At 38.6% G+C, this 26,753-nt stretch overlaps 1 protein-coding gene across 1 annotated transcript in view; it reads right to left on the minus strand.

Moving 5' to 3' along the window:
• Positions 1–26,753, minus strand: part of MTA3 (metastasis associated 1 family member 3) — a gene marked incomplete at its 5' end in the record, with an annotated part of 159,497 nt that overhangs the window by 52,006 nt on the left and 80,738 nt on the right. The window contains 2 exons of the mRNA XM_080814128.1: positions 12,537–12,636; positions 16,137–16,239. Of these exons, the coding sequence (XP_080670254.1) occupies positions 12,537–12,636; positions 16,137–16,239 (203 nt within the window). The remainder of the gene's footprint in view (positions 1–12,536; positions 12,637–16,136; positions 16,240–26,753) is intronic.

Here is a 26,753-nt window from a genome sequence, read left to right on the forward strand (position 1 = left end):
TACACATGTAAAAGAACACACTGGCTGATTCCATTTATTTTTTTAAGATTTACTTATTTATTTTAGAGAGAGTGAGTACATGCACGTGAGTGGGAGGAGGGGCAGAGGGAGAAGGAGAGGGAGAGAATCTCAAGTTGACTCCTCACTGAACACGGAGCCCTACACGGGACTTGATTCCAAGACACTGAGATCATGACCCAAGCAGAAATCAAGAGTTGGTCGCTTAACTGATCCAGGTGCCCGTGGCTGATTCCATTTAGATGGATTTTGAGAAAAGTAACATTCAGTAGTAAGAGAAGTCAAAATAATGATTACCTCAGATGCAGGGGGTAGGGGGGTGATCACTGAGGAGAGGCATGATAGAACATTTTGGGATCCTGGTAGGGCTCTTTATCTAGATCTGGGTGGTGATTACATGAATGTACACACACATAATTTATAAGCTATGCACCTAAGTGTACTTAATACACTTCACTGTATGTATACCTCAATTTAAAGACTAAATGTAAAAAAACTGGAAGTCTTCCCTCTTAGATACTTTGCAAAGATACCATGTTTTCAATAGAGATACAGATACACACAAGATCCATTCAAATCTAAATTTAAAAAATCATAAGAACTGAGCACAAGCTGTTCTCTCTGCCAAATAGTGGTGAAGGTGTTGTCACATTTCATCTCATTCATAACAGATGGAGATGACAAACAGAAGTATTTTAGGAGAAAGACTGACAATGAAATCTTGGCAGTGAAATTCTCATCTTTTGTTCATTAAGTAGAATCACATTATGGTAGACTAGATTATTATTCAGCAAATATTCATCCCTCCCCTGGACCTCCATAGGAGAGCATTCTCCTACTCCACAGATACTGTGCCTGGCCATGTGACCTGACTGGCAGTAAGATGCTCAGGATATGTGGCATAATAGAGCCTTGACATGTGTTTCCATGTCTGGAATTGCCCTCTGAGTTACTGGCTTTTTTCATCAGAGGATGAGATCTACATGGAACAGATCTGGACTCATCCTGCAGCCTGGCACCTAAAGTGGCCCAGTCTAGTTCAGCAGAATCCTAGACAATCTGCATAGGAGTATTTAAGACTTAATGCTTGTTGTTATAAGCCGCTGAAATACTGGGTAGTGTAATAAATACCCTATTTTCCCTTTTGAGAATAAAGAACTTATTCACTCCATGCTAGATGTGCTGTGAGCAGACAGCCCTCAGCTATCACGTCTAGAATGATCTCGATTTAAGAAAGATTCATCACCCAAGGCCGTGCCCTCTTCCTGGGGCTGCCTTCACCCAATGATGCAGGAATACAAAGGTCCCACCTGTTACTCTGATTTGGGACAATGCTTCAAAGTGTCCCAGGAAGTTGGCTGAGGCCTTCATTCATACTATACCATAGCCCACCTTTTTCCTCTGTTCAATCCTGCCTCCTTCCTTTCTCTTCCACAGGTGTTGACTCCTAATAAATTGCCTACATACAAATCTCCATCTTAGAGTCTGTTTCTCAGAATCCAAGCCTGTAACATGTAGCATTATTTTGGCAACAGCTAACTGATACACATATATATTCAACCTTAACTATTGATTTGCTCAGTTAGCATTTTACAAAAAACTTTATGTGTATACCTCCAGCACAAATCATAGCATTCAGAACACCAAATCTATTTGAAAATTAATGAGCATATGGTTTTTTTCCAAGCAGAAGGTGAATATATACTCTTATGAGTAAACTGTAAACCATGATCAAGGCAAAACATTTTATACATAAAAGGGAAGTATGTCATCCACTCTCAATTTTTGCTTCAGTGTATAGTACTCAAATCAAAATCCCTCATTCATCAACAAATGTGTTAAGACTTAGTTGTCATTCATTCACATCAATCTACAAGACACCCTGAGTCATGTCCTTATGTGCAGTCGTACTTTCTGATTATTATCTCAAGAAAGCTACAGGGTGGCAGGGCCACAGCAACCCCAGGGCCCTAAATGTCATTTGCATGAGCACAACTAGGACTTCTTGCCCTCCTCTCACCGGCTCTGATTTTAGATACAAAGCAGACAAATATCTAACAACTATGTGAGGAAACTGAAGAACAGCCAATGCAGGCAAGGGGAGGCTAAAATAATTCAGGAAGAAGTAGGACAGGTAATCTCCCACACTGACTTGAGCTTTTACCTTGAAGGCATTTTCCAGACTGCTACACGGCAGAATGGACAAAAACAGAAAGCTCCCTTTTTACTAGGCCGAGGTTTTTAAAAGTGTGTAAGACCTGGGGAGCAAAACCCTGTGGAGGATTATATGTTCCAGGCCCTAAAGGGAAGCACAATATATTAGAAGAATTGGTATCATAAGTGTTCTCTAACCACAACTCCCAAGGCAATTAAGATAAATTTATGAACCTCATTTCCTTGGAAATTAACTCATAATTAAATGCAAAATTATAAAGTAACTTAAGAAATACTCAGAACCAAATGATAATAAAAATACTACATATCAAAGTATAGGAGATATAGATATAGAGAGGTACATTCTTCACATTCTTAAATACTTATGATGGAAAAGTAGACAAAGTTGATAGGTTAAAATCAGTCTTAAACAGCTGGAATAGGGGGGCGCCTGGGTGGCTCAGTGGTTTAGGCCTCTGCCTTCGGCTCGGGTCGTGATCTCAGGGTCCTGGGATCGAGCCCCGCATTGGGCTCTCTGCTCGGTGGGAGCCTGCTTCCCCCTCTCTCTGTCTGCCTCTCTGCCTAGCTCTGATTTCTCTCTGTCAAATAAATAAAAAATCTCTCTGTCAAATAAATAAAAAATTAAAAAAAAAAAGCTGGAATAGGAATATCAGAGTAAACCCAAAGAAAAGTAGAAGGAAGAAAATAATGAACAGGAAAAAAAAAACTAAATAGAAAACATACAATAAAAAAAAAATCAACCAAATTAAAATCTCATTCTTTTAGACAATAAAAAGAGAAAAATCTGGCAAAACTATCAAGAAAAAAAATGGGAAATGACACATACAAACAATAACAGGATGATAAGCTAGTTATAACTGAGACTTACCAAATTATTCTAATTAAAGAATATTACGAAAAATTACGTTGATAAATTTGAAAATTTAGGGTCAAAGAAAATCTCTTAACTCATCAAAATGGACTTAAGTAGAATAAAAATTTATCCTAATTATATCTAATTATAACCACAACCCAAACTAAGGGACATTCTGCAAAATAAATGGCTTATACTTTCAAAATGCCACGGTCATGAAAGACAAAGAATGAGGAATTATTCAGGACTGAAGGAAATTAAAGAGATAGGACAACTAAATGCAGTAAGTGATTCTCAAGTAGATTTTGGATCAGGAAAAATTTTTTCTTTTGTTGTAAAGAAACTAGATAACTAGAACAACTAGTTATCTAGTAGTTATCTACTAGTTTCCTAGTAGATAACAACTAGTTATCTAGTATCTAGTAAAGAAACTAGATAACTAGAATAACTAGAAAATCTCACTAAAGACTCTAGATTAGATAACAATACTATAGTAACGTTCATTTCCTGCCTTCATGATATATTTAGAAGGAAGAATAATTTCTTATTTCATATTTTTTACTGCAGTGGTAGTCTTATTAGTTTTAATTCTAATTTATAGCCTTGGAAACATGGATGGTACTCTTAAGTTTTGGGAAACTGAGTTAAAAAAATTATAGGAATTCTCAGTTAATCAATTTAATACTCATTTTGAAGACTACATTTCTGATGTAAACTAGTACCTAAATTGTTAATCTAAAGATTTATATATTCTAGGGGCACCTGGGTGGCTCAGCCAGTTAAGCGACTGACTTTTGGTTTCAGTTTAGGTTGTGATCTCAGAGTCATGAGATGAAGGCCTGCATTGGGCTCCACGCTTAGCATGGAGTCTGCTTGGGACTCTCCCTGCCTTTAGCTATGCCCCTCCCCCCTGCTCACTCTCTCTCTCTCTCTCTCTAAAATAAATAACTCTTTACAAAAATAAATATTTATCCTGCTGAGTACAGTTCCTTTAAATGTTGCAATGAATGTGATTTACAAACCATCCCCAGATTCCCAGTACCCTCAAGGCCTTAAATGAGTATGGGATTTCAACAGGACTCACAAATGAAGAGAACGAAGTGCATGATTAATGGCTAGCATTTTTTTACAGAGTTAATATCTGAAGAATAAAATTGCTATTTGTTAAGTCAACTTTCTCCTTTCAGAAAAGTAAGTTAATCACTTTTCCATGTTTTTCCTAATGGGAAGATTTTTATTATAAAAACTGTAGCTTGTTTTAGGGGGAAGATCTTTAAATCATGTAATTTCCTTGTAACAATTATATTAAAATGGGGCACCTGGGTGGCTCAGTGGGCTAAGCGTTTGACTTTGGCTCAAGTTATGATCCTGGGGTCCTGGGATTGAGCCCCACGTCAGGCTCCCTGCTCAGTAGGGAGCCTGCTTCTCCCTCTCCTTCCACCCCTTCCACCTTCACCCTCGTGCACACATGCTCTCTCTCAGAAAAAAAAAAAAAAAAAAAATTATATGTATGATTGATCATAACGTAATGACCATATTCAAACTTGAAAATCTACTACAATGACAGTAAATATGGCATGACAAAAGCCCTTTTAGACAATCAAATGCCATAATCAGAAGTAAATGAGACACAACGAAACTAGGGGCAGGGGGAATGTATCACTATTATCATCATCTCAACAAACAACTAGTATTACTAAGCCCTCACTGTGCCGGACACTGTTCTAAGTGATTCACAAGTACTACCTCGTTTAATTCTAAAACTGATGCTATATAACTCAGAGACAGATTTTTCCAGAGGCTGGAAAGAGAGTGCCAGAGATCTTCTCCAGGACACCGAGACATCATATCTCTGTCTCTCCCAGTGAGGACACAGCCTCAAGAGCCAGAAGAGCCCAGTATTTGTGAGTATGACCTTAAACAAAGGTGCATAAACTATTCAATGTAATTTCTTCTGCAATGTTGATGGAAGCTCAGAAAGACTTGTACCATAGCAAGAAATGACTTACCTTTCACCCAATCTGGGAGGCCAGTTTCAGAATTCTATGCTCTTCCGAGAGTCCGGGGGCCCAGGAAGCTGCCCCGAGGAATGCTCTGGGGAACCCCTGAAGAGCCATCAGTTTCTCTATGCTTGGACACATACATCTGCAATTTACAGATGTGTGTCTGTACACCCTCTTCTTGTCAATAGATAACCCCCGAAAGCAGGATAGGCAGGTTTTATACAACTCTTATTCCCATCGCAGATGCAGAAACTCAGCTCGGGTAGGTTAACTAACTTGCCTAAGGCTAAATGGCTCATAAGCTATAGATCCAGGGGGGAAAGCCCATAGAATCATAAAAGTATATCCATTTGTACCTCCATGTTCATAGCAGTAATAGTCACCATAGCCAAAAAGTAGAAGCAACCCAAATTTCTACTGACAGATGAATGAATATGATAAAATATTCGCAGACTTAAAAAGGAAGGAAATGATGACAGAGATTATAATACGGAAGAACCTGAAAACATTATGCTAAGTGAAATAAGCAAGTTACAGAAGGGCATATACTGTATAGTTCCACTTAATTGAAGGACCTAGAATAGTCAAAATCACAGCAACAAAAAGGAGAACGGTGGTTGCCAAGGGCTGGGAAATAGGGAGTTATTCTTTAATGAGTAAGAGTTTTGGCTGGGGAAGAAGAAAACATTCTGGAGATGGATGCCGATGTTGACTGCATGACAATGTGAATGCTTCAGGCCAGAGAAGAGTACACTTAAACATGATTAAAATGGCAAATTTCATGTTGTGCCTACTTGACCACAGGTTTTAAACAAGTATATCCAATGCCTAAAACTTTCTATAATTCCTGGTCTTTAGACTGTGTCTGTTCAGCTCTGGTGACACAATGAAGCTAGAAATTCAAATATATGTAATCACTCTTAGTGATGAGATGAATTCAGCAAAAGATTGACTAAAATGCTAAGTAACACTTTATTAAAAATAACATACTCCAATGGCCTATTTTAATAAAACTTACTGTCTTATTCATTCTCAGATATTTACTGAACATCTAGGATATATACCAAAAACTATGCTCGGTGCTGGGAATCCAGCAGTGAGGATAATGAGGATACAGTCGCTATACTAATGGATGCTACAAGCCAATATGTAAGCAAGGGGAAGAAGAGAGCGAGAAACACACATTAATGAGATAATCACAAAAATAAGTGTTTAATTACAAACAACAAACATGGAGGAATGTGGTTGGTTCTCTACATGAGCACATCACAAAGTAATCTGCCGTAGATGGATGGATTAGGCAAGATAAGAAGAAAGAAGAAGAGTTAAGGTGGGGCTGTGAGAGCATCCAGGCAAAGGAAAGTGAAGTTGCAGAGGTCCTGTGGCAGGAGGCAGACCACGGAACCAAAGGCAGGCTACAGGCTGGCTGGTCCCAGAGGACACAGAGGAAAAGTGTCAGGGCAAGCATGGGACTGAAGAGAGGGGCCAGACAAAACCCCACGGGTTTTTTGTTGATGGTGGTGGGGATTTTTGACTGTTTTAAGGATATGGGTTTTTATCCTGAAAGCAATTAAAAGCCACTAAAAGGATGTAAGATAGGAGACAGCAAAATCAGAAGTGCATTTTAAAAAGATCAGATAGAAGAATTAGAGATGCTCCAGGATGCAGTCTCCTCCCTACAAAAATCAACACAGCCTGACCTTTCTCAGAACCAGACTCAGCATCACAAAACCTGTCTCTAGTACTGATTCTGTCACTAATTAAATATGAATCTTTATACAAGTTATTTCATATTATCTCTAATATGATCTATCCTTGAAGATTTCTAAGGTCTTGAACAACTCAAAAAACTCTTTTTCTAAGATCTTGTCCTCCAACTTGCTTTAGTCCTCAGGATCCAAGGAAAAGAGAAATCTAATACCTACATAATTACCTGTTCTCCGAGACTGAGGCTCCCTACCAGTGCACGTGGCATTCGGCCCCTCCACCCACAGGGTACAGACCACAAACAGGAAGTAACAGGCTAGGCCTTCCACCAACTACCACTTACCGACCACCTCTGGATTTACTTTGTTCTAAGGAATTCTGTTTTCACAAAGGGGAGAAGTGGGGTCAATGGAGGCTGTAAACTGATTTCGTTTCTCTCTCTGCCTATTGTACAAAATACACGTTACATTTTAATGAAATGAGGGTGAAATCCATAGAGCCTCCATGACAACTTCCATTTTTTAACGATTATAAATCTTATCATGTATCTTAAAGTAGTGTTTGAAATTCAGTCTAGCTATGATTTTACCAGATCTCAAAACAAGGACGTCAGACCTAAGGATCTGCAGGCAGCTTAATTACCTGCTCCCAAAACATGACTGGTGATTCGACAAGTAGCATACAGAGTCCAAGATAAACAGATGCTTTGGATTAGGAATGCTGAAAGCCAATGGCAGTTCTCACAGGACAAACCACAGAGAAAATCACCTAGAACAGAACAGCCCCCACCCCCTGCAGTTCTAGAACTCCGCCCTCTCTGAATGAGAGATCTTCAGCTACAGACTGGTCACCTGACGGATATAGATACTAACCTGATCTATACAGACCTGAAAACACTGACAGAAAAAATAAGACCTTGACTCTCCAAATGCAACTGAATGATGAATCTAATTCTCATTTAATGGCATAAAACAACTTATCAGCTTTTCATATGATAAAACAATCTATAAGACTCATGTTAGCAACTTATAACTAATCAATATTTAGCCACTCCCTCTCACTTCTATAGTAATGCCCCAGGATCTTATATTTTAATATCAAAGAGAAGGCATGATACTACTGTTCAAACAGGATTAGAGACAGTGGGGTATAGCTCAGTGGTAGAGCATTTGACTGCAAACAGGATTAGAGGTGCAGGTCATGGCATCTGAAATAACAAAGGCCACTGATTTCTTCCTGCTTTTGTGACCTCTGAAAGATGTCAGTTTTATGGCATTGAAAATAATCTCAACCAAAGGAGCACCTGAGTGGCTCAGTCAGTTAAGGGTCTGCCTTTGGCTCAGGCCATGATCCTGGGGTCCTGAGCCCCACGTTGGTCTCCCTACTCAGTGGGGAGCCTACCTCTCCTTCTCCTCCGCACCTGTGCACTTCTCTCTCACCATCTCTCTCTCTCAAATAAATAAAATCTTAATAATAATAATAATAATAATAATCTCAACCCAAGAACAACATATAGAAGAAGTCCAAGTAAAGCTGAACCTAGAGTAGTTTGAGCAGGAAACCAAAGCATTGCAATGCTGTAGACAAAAGAGCAGATCTTCGGTGCAGCCTAATCCAAGACAGACAACAATACAGATTTTTAAGCCCAAACCATTTTAATGAGAGTGAGGGAGAAGAGGTAATCTGGGAAAGGGAATAGCTCAGTCAGAGGCAAGAACAGATCAAATCCTGTCTCTGAAACCAGCTGTACAAACATGACAAAACACAATTTCTTGGGCCTCTGAGGACATTTCTGCTTTAAAAAGTAACAGTTAGAGTAGTAAACAATTTAAGATAATAGATAATACAAAGTGGCTTCCCAACTGCTAAACACCAAAGGAAACTAAACAGAAGAAATGAAAACAATGGAGCGTATGAAAGCCCCTGCCTAGGGGTGTGCAGGCCAGGACTGCAGCAGATACACACAGAATGATGTTTAGACTGATTAAGGTACATAGGTCATGTTCTCTTTAAAGTGCTTCTTCTACAAACAGCCTTCACGGACAGAAACAAATATTGGGTCTGAAAAACTGCCCTCTTTGAAAAAAATTCACCCGCTGTCCCACCAGGCACCACCAGTGGGAAGCAGAGAGTTGCTGGAACGGGAACCAAGAGCCCACGCACCGGCTCTTCACCTGTTCACACCTAGCTCCAGGCGAATCCGCCGCCCCAACTGCCACAGAGCTCTGTAGCTTCTCAAGACCAGGCCTTGCCCCCTCACTCCTGACCGGGGAGGGAATCTGCTGCACTACGCCTGGGAGAGCATTGGCCGTGATGATCTGGGAAGCATTCTCTCAGAACAGTGTTAAACCACAAGAGACTGGCTATGTAAGTAACAAGTTTATCTATACAAGCACGGACATGCAACATTAAAAGAAACAAAAAACTTTTTGATACTTATTATATGAAAAGGTTCATTTTATATTGTTAGGAAAAACATGATGGGAGGAGGCAAAGTACAAAACTCCCATTTAAATGACTTTCACTGTGTGTTAACAAGAAATTTCACGTGGGTCTTATCAGCTTTTTTATAATGTGTTGCTTGCATAGGGACAGACAGATCAATAGAACACAAGAGAATAGGTTACAAATCCAGAAGCAGACCTGATCATATCTGAAAACCTTGAAGTAAGAGAGAGGAAAGCATTACAAAATCACGAAGAAACAACCAATTCAATAAAAGGTGTTGCTGTATTTATTTTCCATAGGGGGTAAAAAATCACAATGAGACTTCTATACCTCATTCCCGTCTTAAAAATAAACTCCAGATATATTTATAATCATGCATATGAATAACCTTTTACAACTATTAGAAAAAAATAAAATAATAATGCAAGTGAAGAATGGGCAAAGGATATGAATCTAAAATATAAAGAAGAAAAACACTGAAGACCCAATAAACATATGAAAACCTGCTTAACCTTATTAAGTAAAAAACACATGAAAATGAGATAAGCATCAGGTTAGTCAAAATTTTAGCCTGAAAATATACAAGGTTGAAGACAATATAAGAATGGATGAGGAAAGGAAAACATCCACTGACTGCTTGTGGGATTATAAATTTCTACCTTGGTTTGCAGAATAACTTGGTTGCATTTGGTCAAATTCAAAGTGAGCAGAACTCTATGAATCACTATGAATCACTATTCCAATTCTTATTATGGGAGAAAGCTCGCATACACGCTCACAGAGGATATGTGTTGGAATTTTCAATGCAGCATTATGGGTAGCAGCAAAAGAAAAAATGTTTTTAAAGCACTCCAGATGTTCATCGTTAAGAGAATACATAAATAATGTGGTGTAGTAGACCATGAAGGAGTACTACAAATACTACCCAGTGCTTACAACGAGTGAGCTGGGTATGTGTTTATTAACAGAGCTAGATGTCAATAATGGGCAAATAGCAAAATGTCACAGAGTAAATTGAAATCCATGCAAAACAATCTTTATGTTGTTTTCAGACACACAAATATATAGCGAAACCAGAAAAACACAGACTACATGTAGATAACATTCCAGATCTGTTACAGTGGCTGCCTCTTGACAGGAGGCTGGGGTGAAGGGCGTCAGAGGTGTGGAGGGAGGGTGCAGAACAGAACTAGGGAGAGAGTATTAGAGACTCAACAGTATAATGGTTGAAATTTTCTGTAATCCAAAGAACTAAAATATGAACATTTGTTTTAGGTGGCATTATGTGGAGTTTTATTACATTATCCTCTGTACTATTCCGTAATTTGCTGGTATTACTGTTTATAATGCACAAAGAGTGACTGAAGGGAAATATTACAAAATGGTAAGAATATTCTACTCTGGGTAATGAGAACAAGACTTCTTTTTGGCTGCTGCCGTACTACATTTGTCAATTTTTCATAAAAGCATACATTGATTTCAGAATTGGGGAAAAAAACAGGAAAAAAATATAAGTGGTGATTAGATCCCATACAGTTTTGGTTCACAAAAGTATCAGTGACAGGATTTTGAAGGTTTTTACAAACATGACATTTGTACTCTCACTCCTTTAGTAAAGTACTCTATGAGTTCTAAAAAACAGAGTAAGAACCTATTTTGAAACCCCTAAACTTTTATATAAAATATTCATGTACCAATGGAGAGAACAAAACATGCTTTTATGAACAAGAGTCTAGTCTCTGAGAAAGCATAAAGAAAGGGGCTCTGTAATGGCTACAGAGTATTCATGCTTTCACCATCTTCTATAGTGTAAGAAAGCCTGGTAAGAAACAAATCTGATGTGCATTCCAGTATGAGTTTTTATATTATTGTTGTTTTTATATTATTGTGGCATTTCAAATTGGAATAGAACCAGAAAGTAGTAAAACGTATCACTGTATTCCATTCCATCAGAAAACAAAATTGAAACTTAAAGAGCAGACTTGGGAAAACCTGTTATACTGAAAATCAGCACCCTAAGTGAGAAGGTCTGGATTAGCATTGAAGAACTTGAGACAGAGAAGAATGGTCAGGTTTTAGATATATTATGAGGGGAGACATTTTTAGGACTTTTGGTGCATTTTATTTGGTCGTGATTATGGCCTGAAGAATTGAAAGGATTGGAAGATGTATTTAAGTTTATACCATAAAACTCTAAATGATAAATTTAACAGAACCCAAAAACAAATTATTGCTCACATTTTTTCTGCATATTCTGGGCAAGCCTTGCATTTGTGCTCATCATCAACAGAGCACAGTGATAACTTTAAAGACACCAGAGACTAGTATTCAAAATTCTTTTTTTTTTTTTTTCCAGAAACTAGTATTCAGAAGAGGCAGGATGGACAATGTGTTGTCATGAGTGATGGTGTAACCAGCACTAGTAAATGGTCTCAGGGAACTGCAGAGGCAAGATGATCTACACGAATAAGCTGCTTATAAAGGGCCATGGTATTGTGGAGGGAAAAAAAGGAATATTTATTACATGTGATGGGTACTGGTCAAATAATTTAACCTTGCCAAACCTCAGTTTTCTCATCTGTAAAATGAGCATCCTACTATGCTTGTTGTGGTAGTCAAATACAGATTAACTTCAACTGGCAAAAACCTGCAGGTCTACTTTACTGGAGGGTGCAGAGAAAGAAGCCAAGAGCCTAGCTCAGTGCCTGGCCACAGCAGGCATTAGTGGTATGAACTGAACACGGGAAGTTTCGCTTGATCAGGAAAGGAAAAAAAGGAAACAGTCTTAGAGGCAGCAGCCATAATGTAATGAAATAATGCACAAAAACAGAACCTCTTTCTAATGAACAGACACAAAAATTTAAATATTGATACTGAATAATGACATGACAACAGAATTAACTCCTTTAGCAACAGTTTCAAGAGGTGGTCACATCTAGGAAAAAAAAACTGTAAAGCATTATATACGCTGTACATGTATATACGCAGTATATATGCTGTACAACGATCTAAGTACACAGACTACAAGGAAAAAAACATACAAGTGAAAAGAGATGGGTCAGAATGTTAAACTGTTTTCCCCAGAACATTCTTTTACCATTTCATAGCTACTCCATCAACAGTCACTCTCACTTGTCTCAGCTCACGAACACAAGAAGGGACTTAGGAATGGGGCACCCTAACCCCAGTTAACCAATCAGGCAAGCCAAATCAACCTAGCAGTTAGCAGGGCGAAGAGCCAGAAAGCTCTCCCATCCACAACATGCCATACTGGCTTTAAAACTGAAGAAGCAGAGGAAATGAAAATGCCTAAATTTCAAAAAGCAACTTACCAGGGTGATGTCTCGAGACGCCGCAGCTGCGCTCATATGCAGACTCGGCTGCCTCACAGAACTGCTGCAATCAAGGGCTCGAGCGAATGTCCCCACGGCACTGAATAATCCACAAAAGCAAAGAGGAAAAATTAAGGCTCTGCTGTTTTTTTATGTTAAAAAACAAAAAACAAAGAACATGCATTTGGGTAGTGCATGTAAATTGTCAAAGTCGGCAGTGAGGATTCAGGGGCTGGGATCTGAGGTCTGAGTGTGGGTCTCAGCCTTGTCTCCAGTGCATGCTGGGCCTTGGGCGAGATGCCCCCATTTCTTCCTGTGCAAAGAACAGTGTTGGCCAAGAAGAGCGCTACATTCGTCCCCACTATAGTTCCTTTCCAGGGCAAGCGGACTCGTTTCCTTCTTGCTCTTGGAACGGTCATTCAGGGATGATCTTCTGGAGTGGACCGCACCAGACAATGTGCCTTGGCATAGGGGACAGCACACTGATGAAATCAATCTCTGCCTGCATCTAGCAATCTCAGAAATGTGTCATCCTTAAGTGTATCAGCCTCCAAGAGGTAATCCTCTAAACAGACTACAGAGGATTATTTTCCATCGTCTTTATGGCTGGGGCTCATCTTGGGCAATACTCTTCTTTACACAGGAAGACAGGTAAATTTACACAGGTAAATTTACACAGCCAATATAGCTGTCAGATGGATATGGGCTATGGAGGAAAAATAAAGGAAAGGGAGAAGAAAAAAAAAAGTCAAACAAGTTCTTGGATGTTTGAGAATCAAATATTAAATAAAAAGTATTTTCTGTAAGATTTAAGCACCAACAAGCCAATTTATGATATATGGGTCATTATAAGGAAATGGAGGAAAAAGTCATTTGTGCACCACAAAGAAGGGAAAGACCCATTACGAAATGCCATGGAGTAAACAATTTGGTACTGAGCTGTGCTCAAAAAAATGAGAAGTAAAAAAGCTACAGAGTTTGACAATTATTGCAAAACAAGCTCTGACCACTTTTTTAGCCCAAATTGTGAAATCCCAGTAACATTTTTTTCCTTGAAATGAGGTATCATCAATTGTAGCAACATCTTCCTACGAGGGCTCAAGATATAACAGATTTCCATTAAAACAAAACAAAATAAAAAACAATTACAACACTTTTTTCACTTAATGATTCAGAAGGCCTTCCCATAGATAAAGCATGAAATGAACACAAGACTTGCTGCTTGCTCCTTATGTTTTATTTTATTCCCTTTCCTTGTTGTCTGTTTTTTTTTTTTTTTAAGATTTTATTTATTTGACAGACAGAGATCACAAGTAGGCAGAGAGGCAGGCAGAGAGAGAGAAGGAAGCAGGCTCCCTGTGGAGCAGAAAGCCCAATGTGGGGCTCGATCCCAGGACCCTGAGATCATGACCCGAGCCGAAGGCAGAGGCTTTAACCCACTGAGCCACCCAAGCACCCCTTTGTTGTCTGTATTTTAAGCATGTTAGTCGAGGAAGAAATTTTTTAAATGTCCTAATCAACATATAACACAGGTGCTTTTATAAAAGCATACACAGTGCTGCTCTGAACCCATTTATGTCACTCACACCCAGGGCAAGAAACAGAACGCCAACAGCACCCCAGAAGACTCCTCATGCTCCTTCCCGATCTGTACTCCCTTCTTCCCAAAAGAGAACCACCATAATGGATTCTAACACCATGGGTTAGTTTTGCTCACTTGAGAACTTACTAAAAGCACATACTATGTACTCTTTTCACAACCAGCTTCTTCTGTTCAAAATATGTTTATGGACTCAGGCATGCTACTGGTTATAGCCGTGTTCCTTCATTCTCCTTGCCATGGAGCATTTCTTTGTCTGATGCCCCATCTCCAGCCCCACTCTCTTGATGGACGTCTGTGTCCAGTTTGGGGCTACTCCGGGTAGTGCCATTAATGCCATCTGTATGTGTATCTTCTGGTGCACAGGTGTATGTATGCACATCTGCTGAGTACACATTCAGGAGTGAAATGTAGAGGATGTGGGTGTCTGATGACACCAACTTCCGCTCCCAAGCACGACGGGAGCGCCGGCTGCCCCACCCCTTTACCAATGCCCTGACTTTTAAATTTTAACCACCCTACTGGGACATGCAATGGTATCTGATTATGGTCTTAATTTGTATTTAGAGGGTCTTTTTTAAAAGAAAAATTGAAAAAGGGCCAGGTGCATCTCTTTGGTAGTATCTCTCATGGTGTCTCTCATGCTGGCTTCAAGGAAAAAGGAAATGTTATGGTCCTTGGCGATCAGAAAGAGGAAAAAACAATGAAAATCAAATTTGAAACTGCAATGTCTACTAAATAATCCCAGGTCTGGATAACCTGTTTGGAGTCTCTGGGCCAGTGGTTCCACCAATGATTCATTCCCACTCCCAAATCTTCAATCTCATCTATCCCCTGGACTGGCTTCCCCAACTATGTACTTCAGGTCTCCATCCAACCACCAGGCGCCAGGTGTGCGGGCGCTGGAGTCTGAACGCCCAGCCACCAACATGAAGTGTGACTTCCAAGGAGACAGACACTAGGGACAGTGCTAAGGTGGGCTGAGGTCCTTTTCCCCTTTGTGTTATGATAAAAGTTCAACAGAAAATTACAGAACATAATGAAGACCCTTCTAATCATATCTACATCTATCTGATTCTAGTATTTTGCCATGTTTGGTTTAATTTTTTAAGGAAATAAATACTAGAAATTTTAGAGCCTCCTATTCCCATTCCTAGAATTCGTACATATAATAAGCATATGCATCTATAATGCCCATTCATGAAATGAGACACTGTCTGTACATTGTAAAACTTTTCATAGGTGATCATACCATGTCTATCTTCAATAACACTATTTTTGAGATTTATCTCTTTGCTATATATCCCTCTAATTCATTCATTTTCATTGTTGTAAAGTAATATTCTACCACTGAATATGCCTCAATTCACTTACCAATTTTTTCCACTATTTACAATGCTATGATAACCTCATTTACCATCTGCTTTGCAGTAATTCCCCCATGAGCATCATTTAACTTTTATAATTGAAAAATAAAAATAAATTTTTGTCCCATTCATTTTCTTAAAGGGGGAGGTGGGTGAGGGTGGTGGCAAGTCAGTCAGACAGCCTTATGAAGGCTTATAAAGCTCTCAAAGGAAAGCCATGGGCTTAGCAATAGGCCCTACTCATAGGCAAGTGCTGTAAGAGGAATTCAAGGTGCACATTACCACTGACACCTGAATAGTCCCAGTCTAGAGTAAAAGAGATAACTGCTCTAATTAAAGGCAAGGGATTTCAGGTATTGAATTTCACTTACACCGTTCCTCAGTGGTCAAATTTTTACAAGAAGCATTTATTATGTTTCTTAATCAGTAAGTTAATAAATCTATTCTCAAACAAAAACTAATGGTTAATCATATTTAGGAAGTGGTGTGATACGTAATTAGGTCTGCTCACATAATTAGAAAAAGAACACAACCAATGGAAAAGGTAGAATACAAGGGAAGGAATATACATACACCTATAAATTCTCTTCTAAAAAGAAAAGATACTTCTTGACTCATTAGTGCCATACTTACCGTGCTACAACTAAGAACTGGTCAATCTGTCGATCCGTAAGTGGGCTATTTGGATCCCAAACTTTAACTTCCAATTTGGACTGTTCCCTCTCATCTGATTCTCCTGTCCGAGAACAAAGGAAATGGAGTCTTGTTACTTAACAAGGCAACTGTCACATACGGTGTTGTGGTCACCACAGCATTCACAATGTAAGGTCAATGTTTGTGGTTCTGGTACATTCTTTCAGACAGCAGATGGACACTTTGTAAAGTGAATGGATAATAATACAACTAAACCAATCATTTGAGATCTTCATTTAGTCAGTAACCTTTATTTCCAGAGTACCTGCTGCATGTGTGAGGCACGAAGCCTCATGCTGAGGGATACGAAGACAAAAAGGAAAGCACTCCTGCCATGAGACACTTTCACTACAGCAAAACTAACACATAAGTAACTCTGATACAAATGAAAAGAAACAGATGTCATAAGGGACATACAGAAATGGCTGTAAGTGGGGTGCCTGGGTGGCTCAGTCAGTTAAGTGTCTGACTCCTGGTTCTGGTACAGGTCTTGATCTCAGGATTGGGAAATGGAGCCCCACATCTGGCTCGGTCCTCGGCAGGGCGTCTGCTTGTGACCGTTTTTCCCCTCTGCCCCTCCTCTCCTTCCCTGTCTCTAAGAGACAGAGAGACACAGAGAGAGAGAGAGAGAGAGAGAGAGAGAGAGGAAAGAAGGAAGGAATGGCTGTAAGATTCTGAGCATTGGAGAAATCACTTCCGACTAGTTAGGGAACGATGTCATAAAGGGGATGGCTTTTCTGCTAAAAACTGAAGGGTCCGAGGGGCACCTGGGTGGCTCAGTGGGTTAAGCATCTGACTCTTGGTTCGGCTCAGGCCATGATCTCAGGATCATGAGACCGAGCCTGCATTGCGCTCCATACTCAGCACAAGTCTGCTTGAATATTCTCTCCCTCCGTTTCTCCCCCTGCTCGCACTTTCTCTTTCTCTCTCTTTCTCAAATAAATAATCTTAAAAAAAAAAAAAAGAATTGAAGGGTCTGAGTGCACTGGCAAGGAGAAGGACTTACAAGTTATGAGAACGTGAGCAAAATCATATGGCTTTAAAATGGGATAGGGTGAAAAGCAGTTCTTTTTGTCCAGAGTACATTAAGAGGAATGGGAGGAGATAACTAAGAGGAGAGTTTATGAACCTCTCCTCTTATGCAACCATCAGGCAGGACTCAATGTCCAGAGAAAGGACAGGAAAGGAAAAGAGACTTGGGAGGCAACTGGGAGTCTGAGAGAATAAGAAGCCTAATAAGAAGCCATGGACTTCTTATTAAACTGGGGGCTGGGTTGGCTCTGTGTTACTTCTGATCACTGCATCTATAACAGGAGGCAGAGTGCTCTGCACTGACACACTCTAAAGCTAAACACCCCCAGTGACTGACAAACCCTGGCTATGAGGCTCTGCAGTGCTCAGTCCTAGTAAAGCAACATGCAGGTATCAGCAGCTCAGCAGGAGAGAGGGGGCAGCGGAGGGTGGCAGACCCAGCCTTCCTGCCCGCAGGTCTCCTAAGTCAGCCACTGCCATCAGGGTGGGGCTCGCCCAGCTTGCCCTGGTTCAAAGGCAGGAAACCACAGAGCCAAACTCCACCCCCAACATAAAGAAGCACAAGCAGAACAGAGTGAGTACCAGGCCAAAGAGATCTCAAGTGTTTGAAAGGATTTCATTTTTCATTGTTTTTGATTACGATTCTCAGCAAACTAAACCAAGACATTTAACATTAGCTCAGTTAAAACCCCCAAAATTTACAACCTGCATGAAACTTGAGAAAGCCAAATGACACACTTATACTTCCCTGTAATCTTTGAATAATAAAACCCAAGAGGTAAAATGGTAAAAGAAAGATAAAATAATGATAAAATGAAATCAAGATGATTAAATGATGATGCTATTTCATATTAAGTCCCTATTACACTACATATTCCAGAATGTCACTTCCAAATTCAAGTTAGTTAAGTTGATACATTTCAGTCCCATCCATACATTCTGCAGCATAGAGCAGAAAGATAATTCAGTATAAGAATTCTAAATAAAGGGGCGCCTGGGTGGCTCAGTAGGTTAAGCAGCTGCCTTTGGCTCAGGTCATGATCCCAGGGTCTTGGGATCGAGTCCCACATCGGGCTCCCTACTCAATGGAGAGCCTGCTTCTCCCTCTCCCTCTGCCTGCTGCTCTGCCTACTTGTGCTCTCTATCTCTCTGTCAAATAAATAAATAAAAATCTTTTAAAAAGAGAAGAATTCTAAATAAATTCGCACAAACAATAATAAAACATTCCTGGAAGCATTCATACTAATACCTAAAATGCAGACAATACCATGGGATGAGAACCAAAATAGCAGCAGCAGCAAAAACAAAAGAATAAATACAGAAATGTTCCATACCAAACAGTCACTCTCAGCTAATAAGAACTCCCCATTCTGGATTCACCATATAATTAATTACATTTATATCACAGTGCAGTCACTTCTTCACAGGGGACAACTTTTAAGAACCTATTTAGAATCTATAAAACTAAATTCTCAGCTAAGCTAGCAGTAATCTTTGGGTCTTAGTAACTGTGATATGAGCCAGAGATAGGACCAAGATTAATTTTATGATCTGGTCATGTTCATTCTAGTCAACATAAGAATTTCACTTCCCACCTCCATTTATGATAATCTATGCAGTTCTAATCTAGTCCCACACCAGCCCATGAAGGTCTCCCTAATTTTTGAGTTCTTTCAAAAAATGTATTTGCCAACTACTTACATGAGTGTACACAGCACCTTGTTTTTGGTTCATAAGTTCTTCATAATTTTGAAAAAAATGTAGATTCAGCAATGATTTTAAATGTAATAGCCCTAACCCTCCAGCTATATATATTTTTTAAAGATTTTATTTTATTTATTTTGACAGACAGAGATCACAAGTAGGCAGAGAGAGAGAGAGGAGGAAGCAGGCTCCCTTCTGAGCAGACAGCCCAATGCAGGGCTCGATCCCAGGACTCCGGGATCATGACCCGAGCCGAAGACAGAGGCTTTAACCCACTGAGCCACCCAGGCGCCCCTCTCCAGCTATATTTTAAGGTTTCTAGAAAATATGGACTAGAAAGGAAGGAAGGAAGAAGGAAGGAAATATGGACAAAATACTTCTTCAGTATTACCACCCTAAGAGCACATGGTGTTCAAAGACTCTGAAGAACTAAAATTGTATGGAACTCATCCTACGGGACCTTTCCAGAGAACTGGAAATATTCTTTGTTCTAAACACAGTTCATTTTCATTTTCTTTGTACCAACCATTAGAGTACTATACTTTTTATGTTATATTTAATTCAGAAACTCACAAGGATGCCATTTGTCACCATTTTTATTTAATATTGTTCTGAAAGTTCTGGCCAATGTTTTAAGTTATGAATCAAAGGAATAATAAGTTACAAGAGACAAATACATGGGATCTAAAAAAACAAAACTCATAAAAACAGACAGTGGAATGGTGATTACCAGGGGCTGGAGGATGAGGAAATTGGGAAGATGTTGTTTAGGGGTACAAAATTCCAACTAGTAGATTTAGTAAGTCCTGGAGATTTAATATGTAGCATCGTTATTATAAGTCAACAATACTATAAACTTCAAAGCTCACAAGAGACTAGACCTTAATTGTTCCCACAACAAAAAAGAAGTAATTATGTGATGTGATAGCAATGTTAGCTAAGCTATGGCAGTAATCACACTGCAATATATAAATTCATCAAATCAACACACTGTACACAAACTTACACAATGTTATAGGTCAATTATATCTCAATAAATCATTAAAACTAAGTAACTAGAAAGGCACAATAAAAATAGTATAAAAAATTCAAGTGCCATTCCAAAGAAAATACAATGTAAAAATGTATTTTTTTATTATAGGAACAAAAATATAAAATGCTGAAGTAAAACTGGAGTTATGTTTATATAAAGAAATTACAAAACTTTCAAAGAAGAAAACTTGAGGAAAAAAAGAGTAAAGATTTAAAATCCTAAGGCTATCTTTTCTGTACAAGTATCCCAATAGGTTAAATTTCACGAAATTTAATTTTGGAAGCCAATAAAATAATTTGAATATTAATATCCACAAACATTATTAAGAAGAGAATAACAGGGGCGCCTGGATGGCTCAGTCGTTAGGTGTCTGCCTTCAGCTCAGGTCATGATCCCAGGGTCCTGGGATCGAGTGCCGCATCAGGCTCCCTGCTTGGCAGGAAGTCTGCTTCTCCCTCTCCCACGCCCTGTGCTCATGTTCCTTCTCTCACTGTGTCTCTCTCTGTCAAATAAATACAATCTTAAAAAAAAAAAAAGAAGAAGAATAAAAGAACTAACTAAACTGGGTGGGATTATATTATCTAGCAAAATCTATAAACAATGATGCCCTGGCACAAAAATAATCAAAAGCATAGAAAGAGACTAGATCACAGAATAATTTATATTTCAGAATTAAGTATTATTATAATAACATAAATATTAACACAAAAATAGCATTTACTGTTTACTATTTCCCAAGAGCCCTTACTGCAGATTTCTCAACCTCAGCACTATCGATACTTAGGGCTGAGTAACTCTGTTGTGGGGGTCTGTCCTGTGTGTTACAGGATGATCAGCAGCATCCTGGTCTCTCGACTCACTAGATGCCACTAGCATTTGTGCCCCACCCCCCCACCTCCACTCCCTCCACCAGCTCTGACAGCCAAAAATGTCTACAGACACTGTCTAATGTTTCCTGCCCATGGGTTGAGAATTACTGTTCTACATGGTTGCAATCAATACCAGCTTACCCCTAATAGTTATAGGTTGGTGTTTTTAAGTTAGTCAACATCCACCATGTTGTTGAAAAGCATATTCTCCAAAATTACACACTAAAAAAATAGGGTTTATAGAAAAAAAAAACCTTTGAAACTCTATTAAACTTGGTAACCAGAGTATTAAAAAAAATAATATTCACTAATAAGAATACTAGCCCAGTTAACTCTCCACTGCCATTTTCAACAAAACCAAACATTGGTCGACCCTGTATCTCCTTAAACCCCGGACTCACACCTCTTCCACTGAGATGTAGGTCAGTGTATACAGTTCCTATAAAATTAAAAAAACAAACAAACAAACAAACAAAACCAAAAAACAACGTGTGTAGGTTTCCTCTTAAAACACCGGGTGAAATATCTTCCAACCCCCCTTCATCTGTAACTCTTAAGCTTCCCCATATAATTTCACCATAATGGAAAGTGCCACAGATTTTGAGGCCACTAAACCAGCCGTTACTTGCTCTAGAGGAAGGCCCTTCTTGTAGAATTTCCGTCTTTTTTTTTTTTTTTTAAGATTTTATTTGAATTTCCATCTTTTTTCCCTTTACCTCTCTTTATCTGTAAGAATACTGGCTTCCCCGATCGCTGGGGAAAGTCTCCTATAAATTGACCCAACTTCCATGCTATACTGATATTTCCCTATTTATCAACTGCAGATGAACTAATTCAAGTTTCAAAAAAAGTGAATATGATAGCAGAAGAGACTATACTACTTTAATTCTCAAAGACAGCTACCTCCCCAAATCCCCAAGAGTTATTTAATCAGTAGCAGTAGGCAGTGGGGGTCAGCGGAGAAGCAACTGCAACAGTGAACAGGGACAGTCAGGAGCCATGCAAAATGCTTTACAGAATTAGAATTACTTCCTGGGATCCTCACAGCACTAGGATGTGTGCACATACACTACCATTAAGGAGGAGAAAATGGGAACTTCGAGGAGTTAGTTTTCCCCACGTTACTCGGCTAAACTGATTTCTGCCAGGTTTTACACAAATCTGTAAATCCAGTCATTTTAGTTTATTAATGTTATAGTACATTTCTGCAGTTCCAATTTTAAATTAATACATAAACGGACTTTTCTTAAAATTTCAGTATTACAGTGAAACAATACAGTGAAGAAATAAAGCAAAACTCCCCAAGAGCACATCTTTTTCAATGGAAAGTTCTCTAGGTGGTTTATTCAAACTCAGTAAAAGATTTAAAATCTCAAAGAAACTTTCACCTTCTTTTGCAAACTATATACCGATCTTTCCAGATCTCAAGAGTTTGTTAGGTGGTGGGTAGTCATAAGTAAATTTTAAAATTCTGAAGCTACAAAAAGATTTATTCGCTAGCAAGACAAATGCCACAACAATGTCTTAGAATCCATCAAGACACATTCACAAACAAAGCAAGCCTGTCATATATTCTGGCATGGTGCTGATGCTGCCACCTACTCAGATAGTAATTCAAGTTCTATATTCCATGCCAGTGCAAATCGGAATCTGGCCACTGGTCAAAACGTACCCACTCAAGAGTATCAAAAGGGTTAGTAAACCCAGACTGCAACAAGTCCTAAATATCTGTTCTTGAGTATGATATTTTCTACTACTTAACTTCCCTGCAAACAGGTACTAGCGACGATAGGAATTTCTATGATGGTACTGTCCATGTTTTCCAAGAGTGGTTTAACTGTTGGTGACCTATTTGCCACCCTACACCCTTCTCCCCTGAAAATATATTAGTTACAAAACAGAAGGGGGTTCTTTAAATCTTGCATCTAATTAGTTGCCTGATTACAAGTGAAATGAAACATGTTGGATATGCTAACTGCTTTAGGCTGAAATAGAAATCCAAAGTGATTTCTTCATTTATGATGAAAAATATGGTGTTTTTCTTTGTTAAAAATGTATACTTACAGCTAACAAATTATAAACTTAAAAATAAACTTAACAAGAAATGTATAAAATCTATATGACTGAATCTATACTAAGAAAAACAAAACAAAACCACAAGATCCAGAAGTAGCCTTGAACAAAGAAAAAGACATCCCTTGTTTCTAATTAAGATTTTTCAAAACCATCAAAAGTCTGTTCTCCCTAAATTAACTTAAAAATTAACTGAAATGCCAATAAACATAGTAAGGAAGATTCAAGCTGATAATAAAGTTTATTCGGGAAAATAAGAGGAGGATTAGCCTCACCAGGTATTACCACACATACAAAGTCACTATAATTAAACCAGTAAGTTCCTAGAACATTGACAAACAAACCAGTCAGACAGAATAAAAACCTCAAAACAGACCCCCACAGACCCACAGGAACAGACTCAATATTATGAAATGACCAGTCACCTCCCAAAGTAATAGAAAATATTAATACAATTTCAATCAGAATTCTAATGAAATCTGAGAAGGAAGTATTTAACTAACTGATAAAAAAAAAATCAACAGTCGAAAAAATATCTTTGAGATGAGACACCTCCCCACCCTTATACACACACACACACACACACACACACACAGGAAATTTTAAAGAACAATGAGGGGAAACTTACCCTACCATAAAACATGTGATAAGAGACAGATAAAGTTGGATCTGTCACACAATTAAACACTGAATATAATTTCATGGATCTCAATATGATAGGTAACAAACAGGGAGAACACATTAAATTAGTAATGCTGTTTGACAGCAGGCAAGGAGGAATGATCTGAGGAACTACTACTTTTTGATTTCAGTATAATTGCATTTTCTACCACAATTCCTATTATTTGCAACAGGAATCTAGTGGAGCGCCATTGTTATGCTATGTTGCAAAGGGACTTCATCCTACGCACTTCTGAGTGGCTTCTCTATGTGCTGAAGAGACAGGACTCTAAGAGTGGAGTACTGAACAGCGGCCTTCAGCGTGTCCTTCTCTTAACCCTAAGGCTCACTGGGGTATCTCAGGAGATCCAATGGGGCCTTCTCTTCTACCTCACCCACAACAAGCTGCTTTTCTTATTTTATTTAAGGTCATACTGTGTAGTGTTTCATTAGAAGAAAGTGTTCTATTACCTAAATAAAGTTTATAAACCACCCACCCAGAAGACTGCCAGGAGAAACACTATGTTAAAGGTAATTAATACTTGTTAAAGAACTATAAAAGATCTATTACATTAAATGAACACTCAATCACATTTTCTAAATACAAAGTATGCCTTTGTCAGTTAACTCCCCAAATGCCATAAGCTGTTAAGAATCATTCCTCTTATCCAGAAGAACTTCAAGTCCGTTTTGGGAACTGTAGAATAAATGTTTACATTTTATGTATCATTTTGTTTCCTAAAATCATCTTTTAAAATGCTGATCTAGGTAGATATGCTTTCCAAATTACATAGCTTTAACCAGCTTTGACACTTTTCAGGGGTAAATGCCATATTTATTTATTTATTTATTTTTAAAGATTTTATTTATTTATTTGGCAGAGAGAGACATGGTGAGAGAGGGAACACACGAGCAGGAAGAGTGGGAGAGGGGGATGCAGTCTTCCCGCTAAGCAGGGAGCCCCATGTGGGGCTCGATCCTAGGACCCTGAGATCATGCCCTGAGCTGAAGGCAGACACTTAACGACTGAGCTACCCAGGCACCTCATAAATACCTTATTTAAATAGTCTTCCAGATAAATGGGGTTTTGTGAGATTCTATGATCTGATTCTTCTGCCCACTGTTACTTGAAACATACGAACTTCATTACTTGGTTTAGCATTTATCCATGAGCAATACTCAAAAATTTCCAGGCTTCACAGACCTGTACCCCTGGGGCAAATAATACTTATATATTAATAAAAATAATTTAAAAATAAAATAAAATCTTTAAAAAAACATTCCAGGCTTTCTATACATCAAGGCTTATGCTCAGTGCTTAAGGGAAAACCACACAATCAACAGCTCAGGTATTGATTTTAAAATTTCTAAAGTCAAATAATAAAAAATAGTATAAAAGATAACATCTGCACAGTTCAAAGATGGGAGGGATGAGCATTCAGGGAAGAGTGACAAAAGCTGCTTAGGGGATGCAGGATTTGGGCTGGGTGCCATACACACATGGGCACAAGGGACCTTGCTGGCATTTGGCCTGTGCAGAGATGGACTTGGTGAACTACCTCACTGGGAGCATATACTTCTGTACAGAACTGTACACTAAAAAGGGTGGGATGTACTACATATAAATTACACCTTAATTAAAACAAGGGGAAAAAACCCCACCTGTAAATGACTACCCACCTGTAAATGACTACCTGGAAGACAATTTGGCATTTTGTATAAAATTTCAAACACATAAGCCCTATGACTCAGCAAATCTACTTTGCCACTTATATCTAGAGTATACAATAATCCATTATTTGCATTACAGCACTGTTTGTGAAATTTAAAAATCAAGTTTTTAAAAAAATAAAATAATATTTAGTGAACACTTAGGTACAGTGATATAAGTCTAACATCAAACATTAAGGACTAAAAACATAAAAACTACTTCTGGAAGATAAGTTGATTTACACAGATAAGAATGCCAATTAAATGTAATTTCTCGAACCTATAATAAACTGGTTCACTAATCCCAGTCTGTTCAAAATCATTTTCAAACACAGGTGAGCACAGACACAGAGTTCTTTCCTTTGAGCTTAATCTTTATTGACTGACCTTTCCTGGTATTTAAGTTCATGAGAACAAAGATGTCTGTAGCCTGGCATTACTGACACCAATGTGTACTCCAGTTCACAAACTCTATCTTGAGTATCTGTTGATTTAACTTTTCTGTGTACATTTTCTTAAAAGTATGGCAAGATAAAAAGGGAGAAGAACCAATGGAAGAACTCTTGTTTTGTTCTGTTTAATTTTTGTTTAAAGTTTATTTTAAAATCTCTACACCCAACATGGGGCTCGAACCCACAATCCTGAGATCAAGAGTCACACACTTCTGAGCCAGCCAGGCGCCCTGGAAGAACTCAGATTTTTTTTTTAAGATTTTATTTATTTATTTGACAGAGATAGAGATCACAAGTAGGCAGAGGGGCAGGCAGGGGGGTGGGGGGAGAAGCAGGCTTGCCGCTGAGCAGAGAGTCCAATGCTCCAATGCAGGGTTCAATCCCAGGACCCTGAGATCATGACCTGAGCCCAAGGCAGAGGCTTAACCCACTGAGCCACCCAGGTGCCCCGAACTCAGATGTTTTAATAATCAGAGGGCAAAAGCAAAAGTGGAGGCCTTTCTGTGAAGAATGCACATCATAAAATGCCTTAAAGGAAAAGACTAATAAATTCTAAATTTCTGTATGACAAAAAAATATTAAAGATTTAAATTTAAAATCACTATTAAATTTTAATGAAATAATTAAGTGTATGTGGGGGGAGGGTATCTGTAATATTTATAGACAAAGGTAAATACTTCTGTGTTTACTTACCTTTAATAGTCAAAAAATTCTTGCCAATACATAAAAAAATAAATAACCATGGAGAAAAAGCACAAGAAATTTAAAGAAGGAGAGCTAAAAATAACTAAGGCAAGTATAATCTCAACTTCAAAACAAAACAAAAAACCCCTAAGACAATGACACATCAAAATGTCGGGGGTGGGGGGGGATGGAAGGTGAAAAAAATCCTTCACAATCAGGGTTGGCGAAAGCACCTGGTTCTTTCAAACGTACAGTAACACGGCCTTCTGGAAGAACAGAGGAGCATTTTCAGTATGTAAAATGTATATACCATCTCACTTCCAAGAAGTTATGCTTGAAA

This window comes from Martes martes, assembly GCF_963455335.1.
Source record: "Martes martes genome assembly, chromosome: 9".
NCBI classification, from domain to species: domain Eukaryota; kingdom Metazoa; phylum Chordata; class Mammalia; order Carnivora; family Mustelidae; genus Martes; species Martes martes.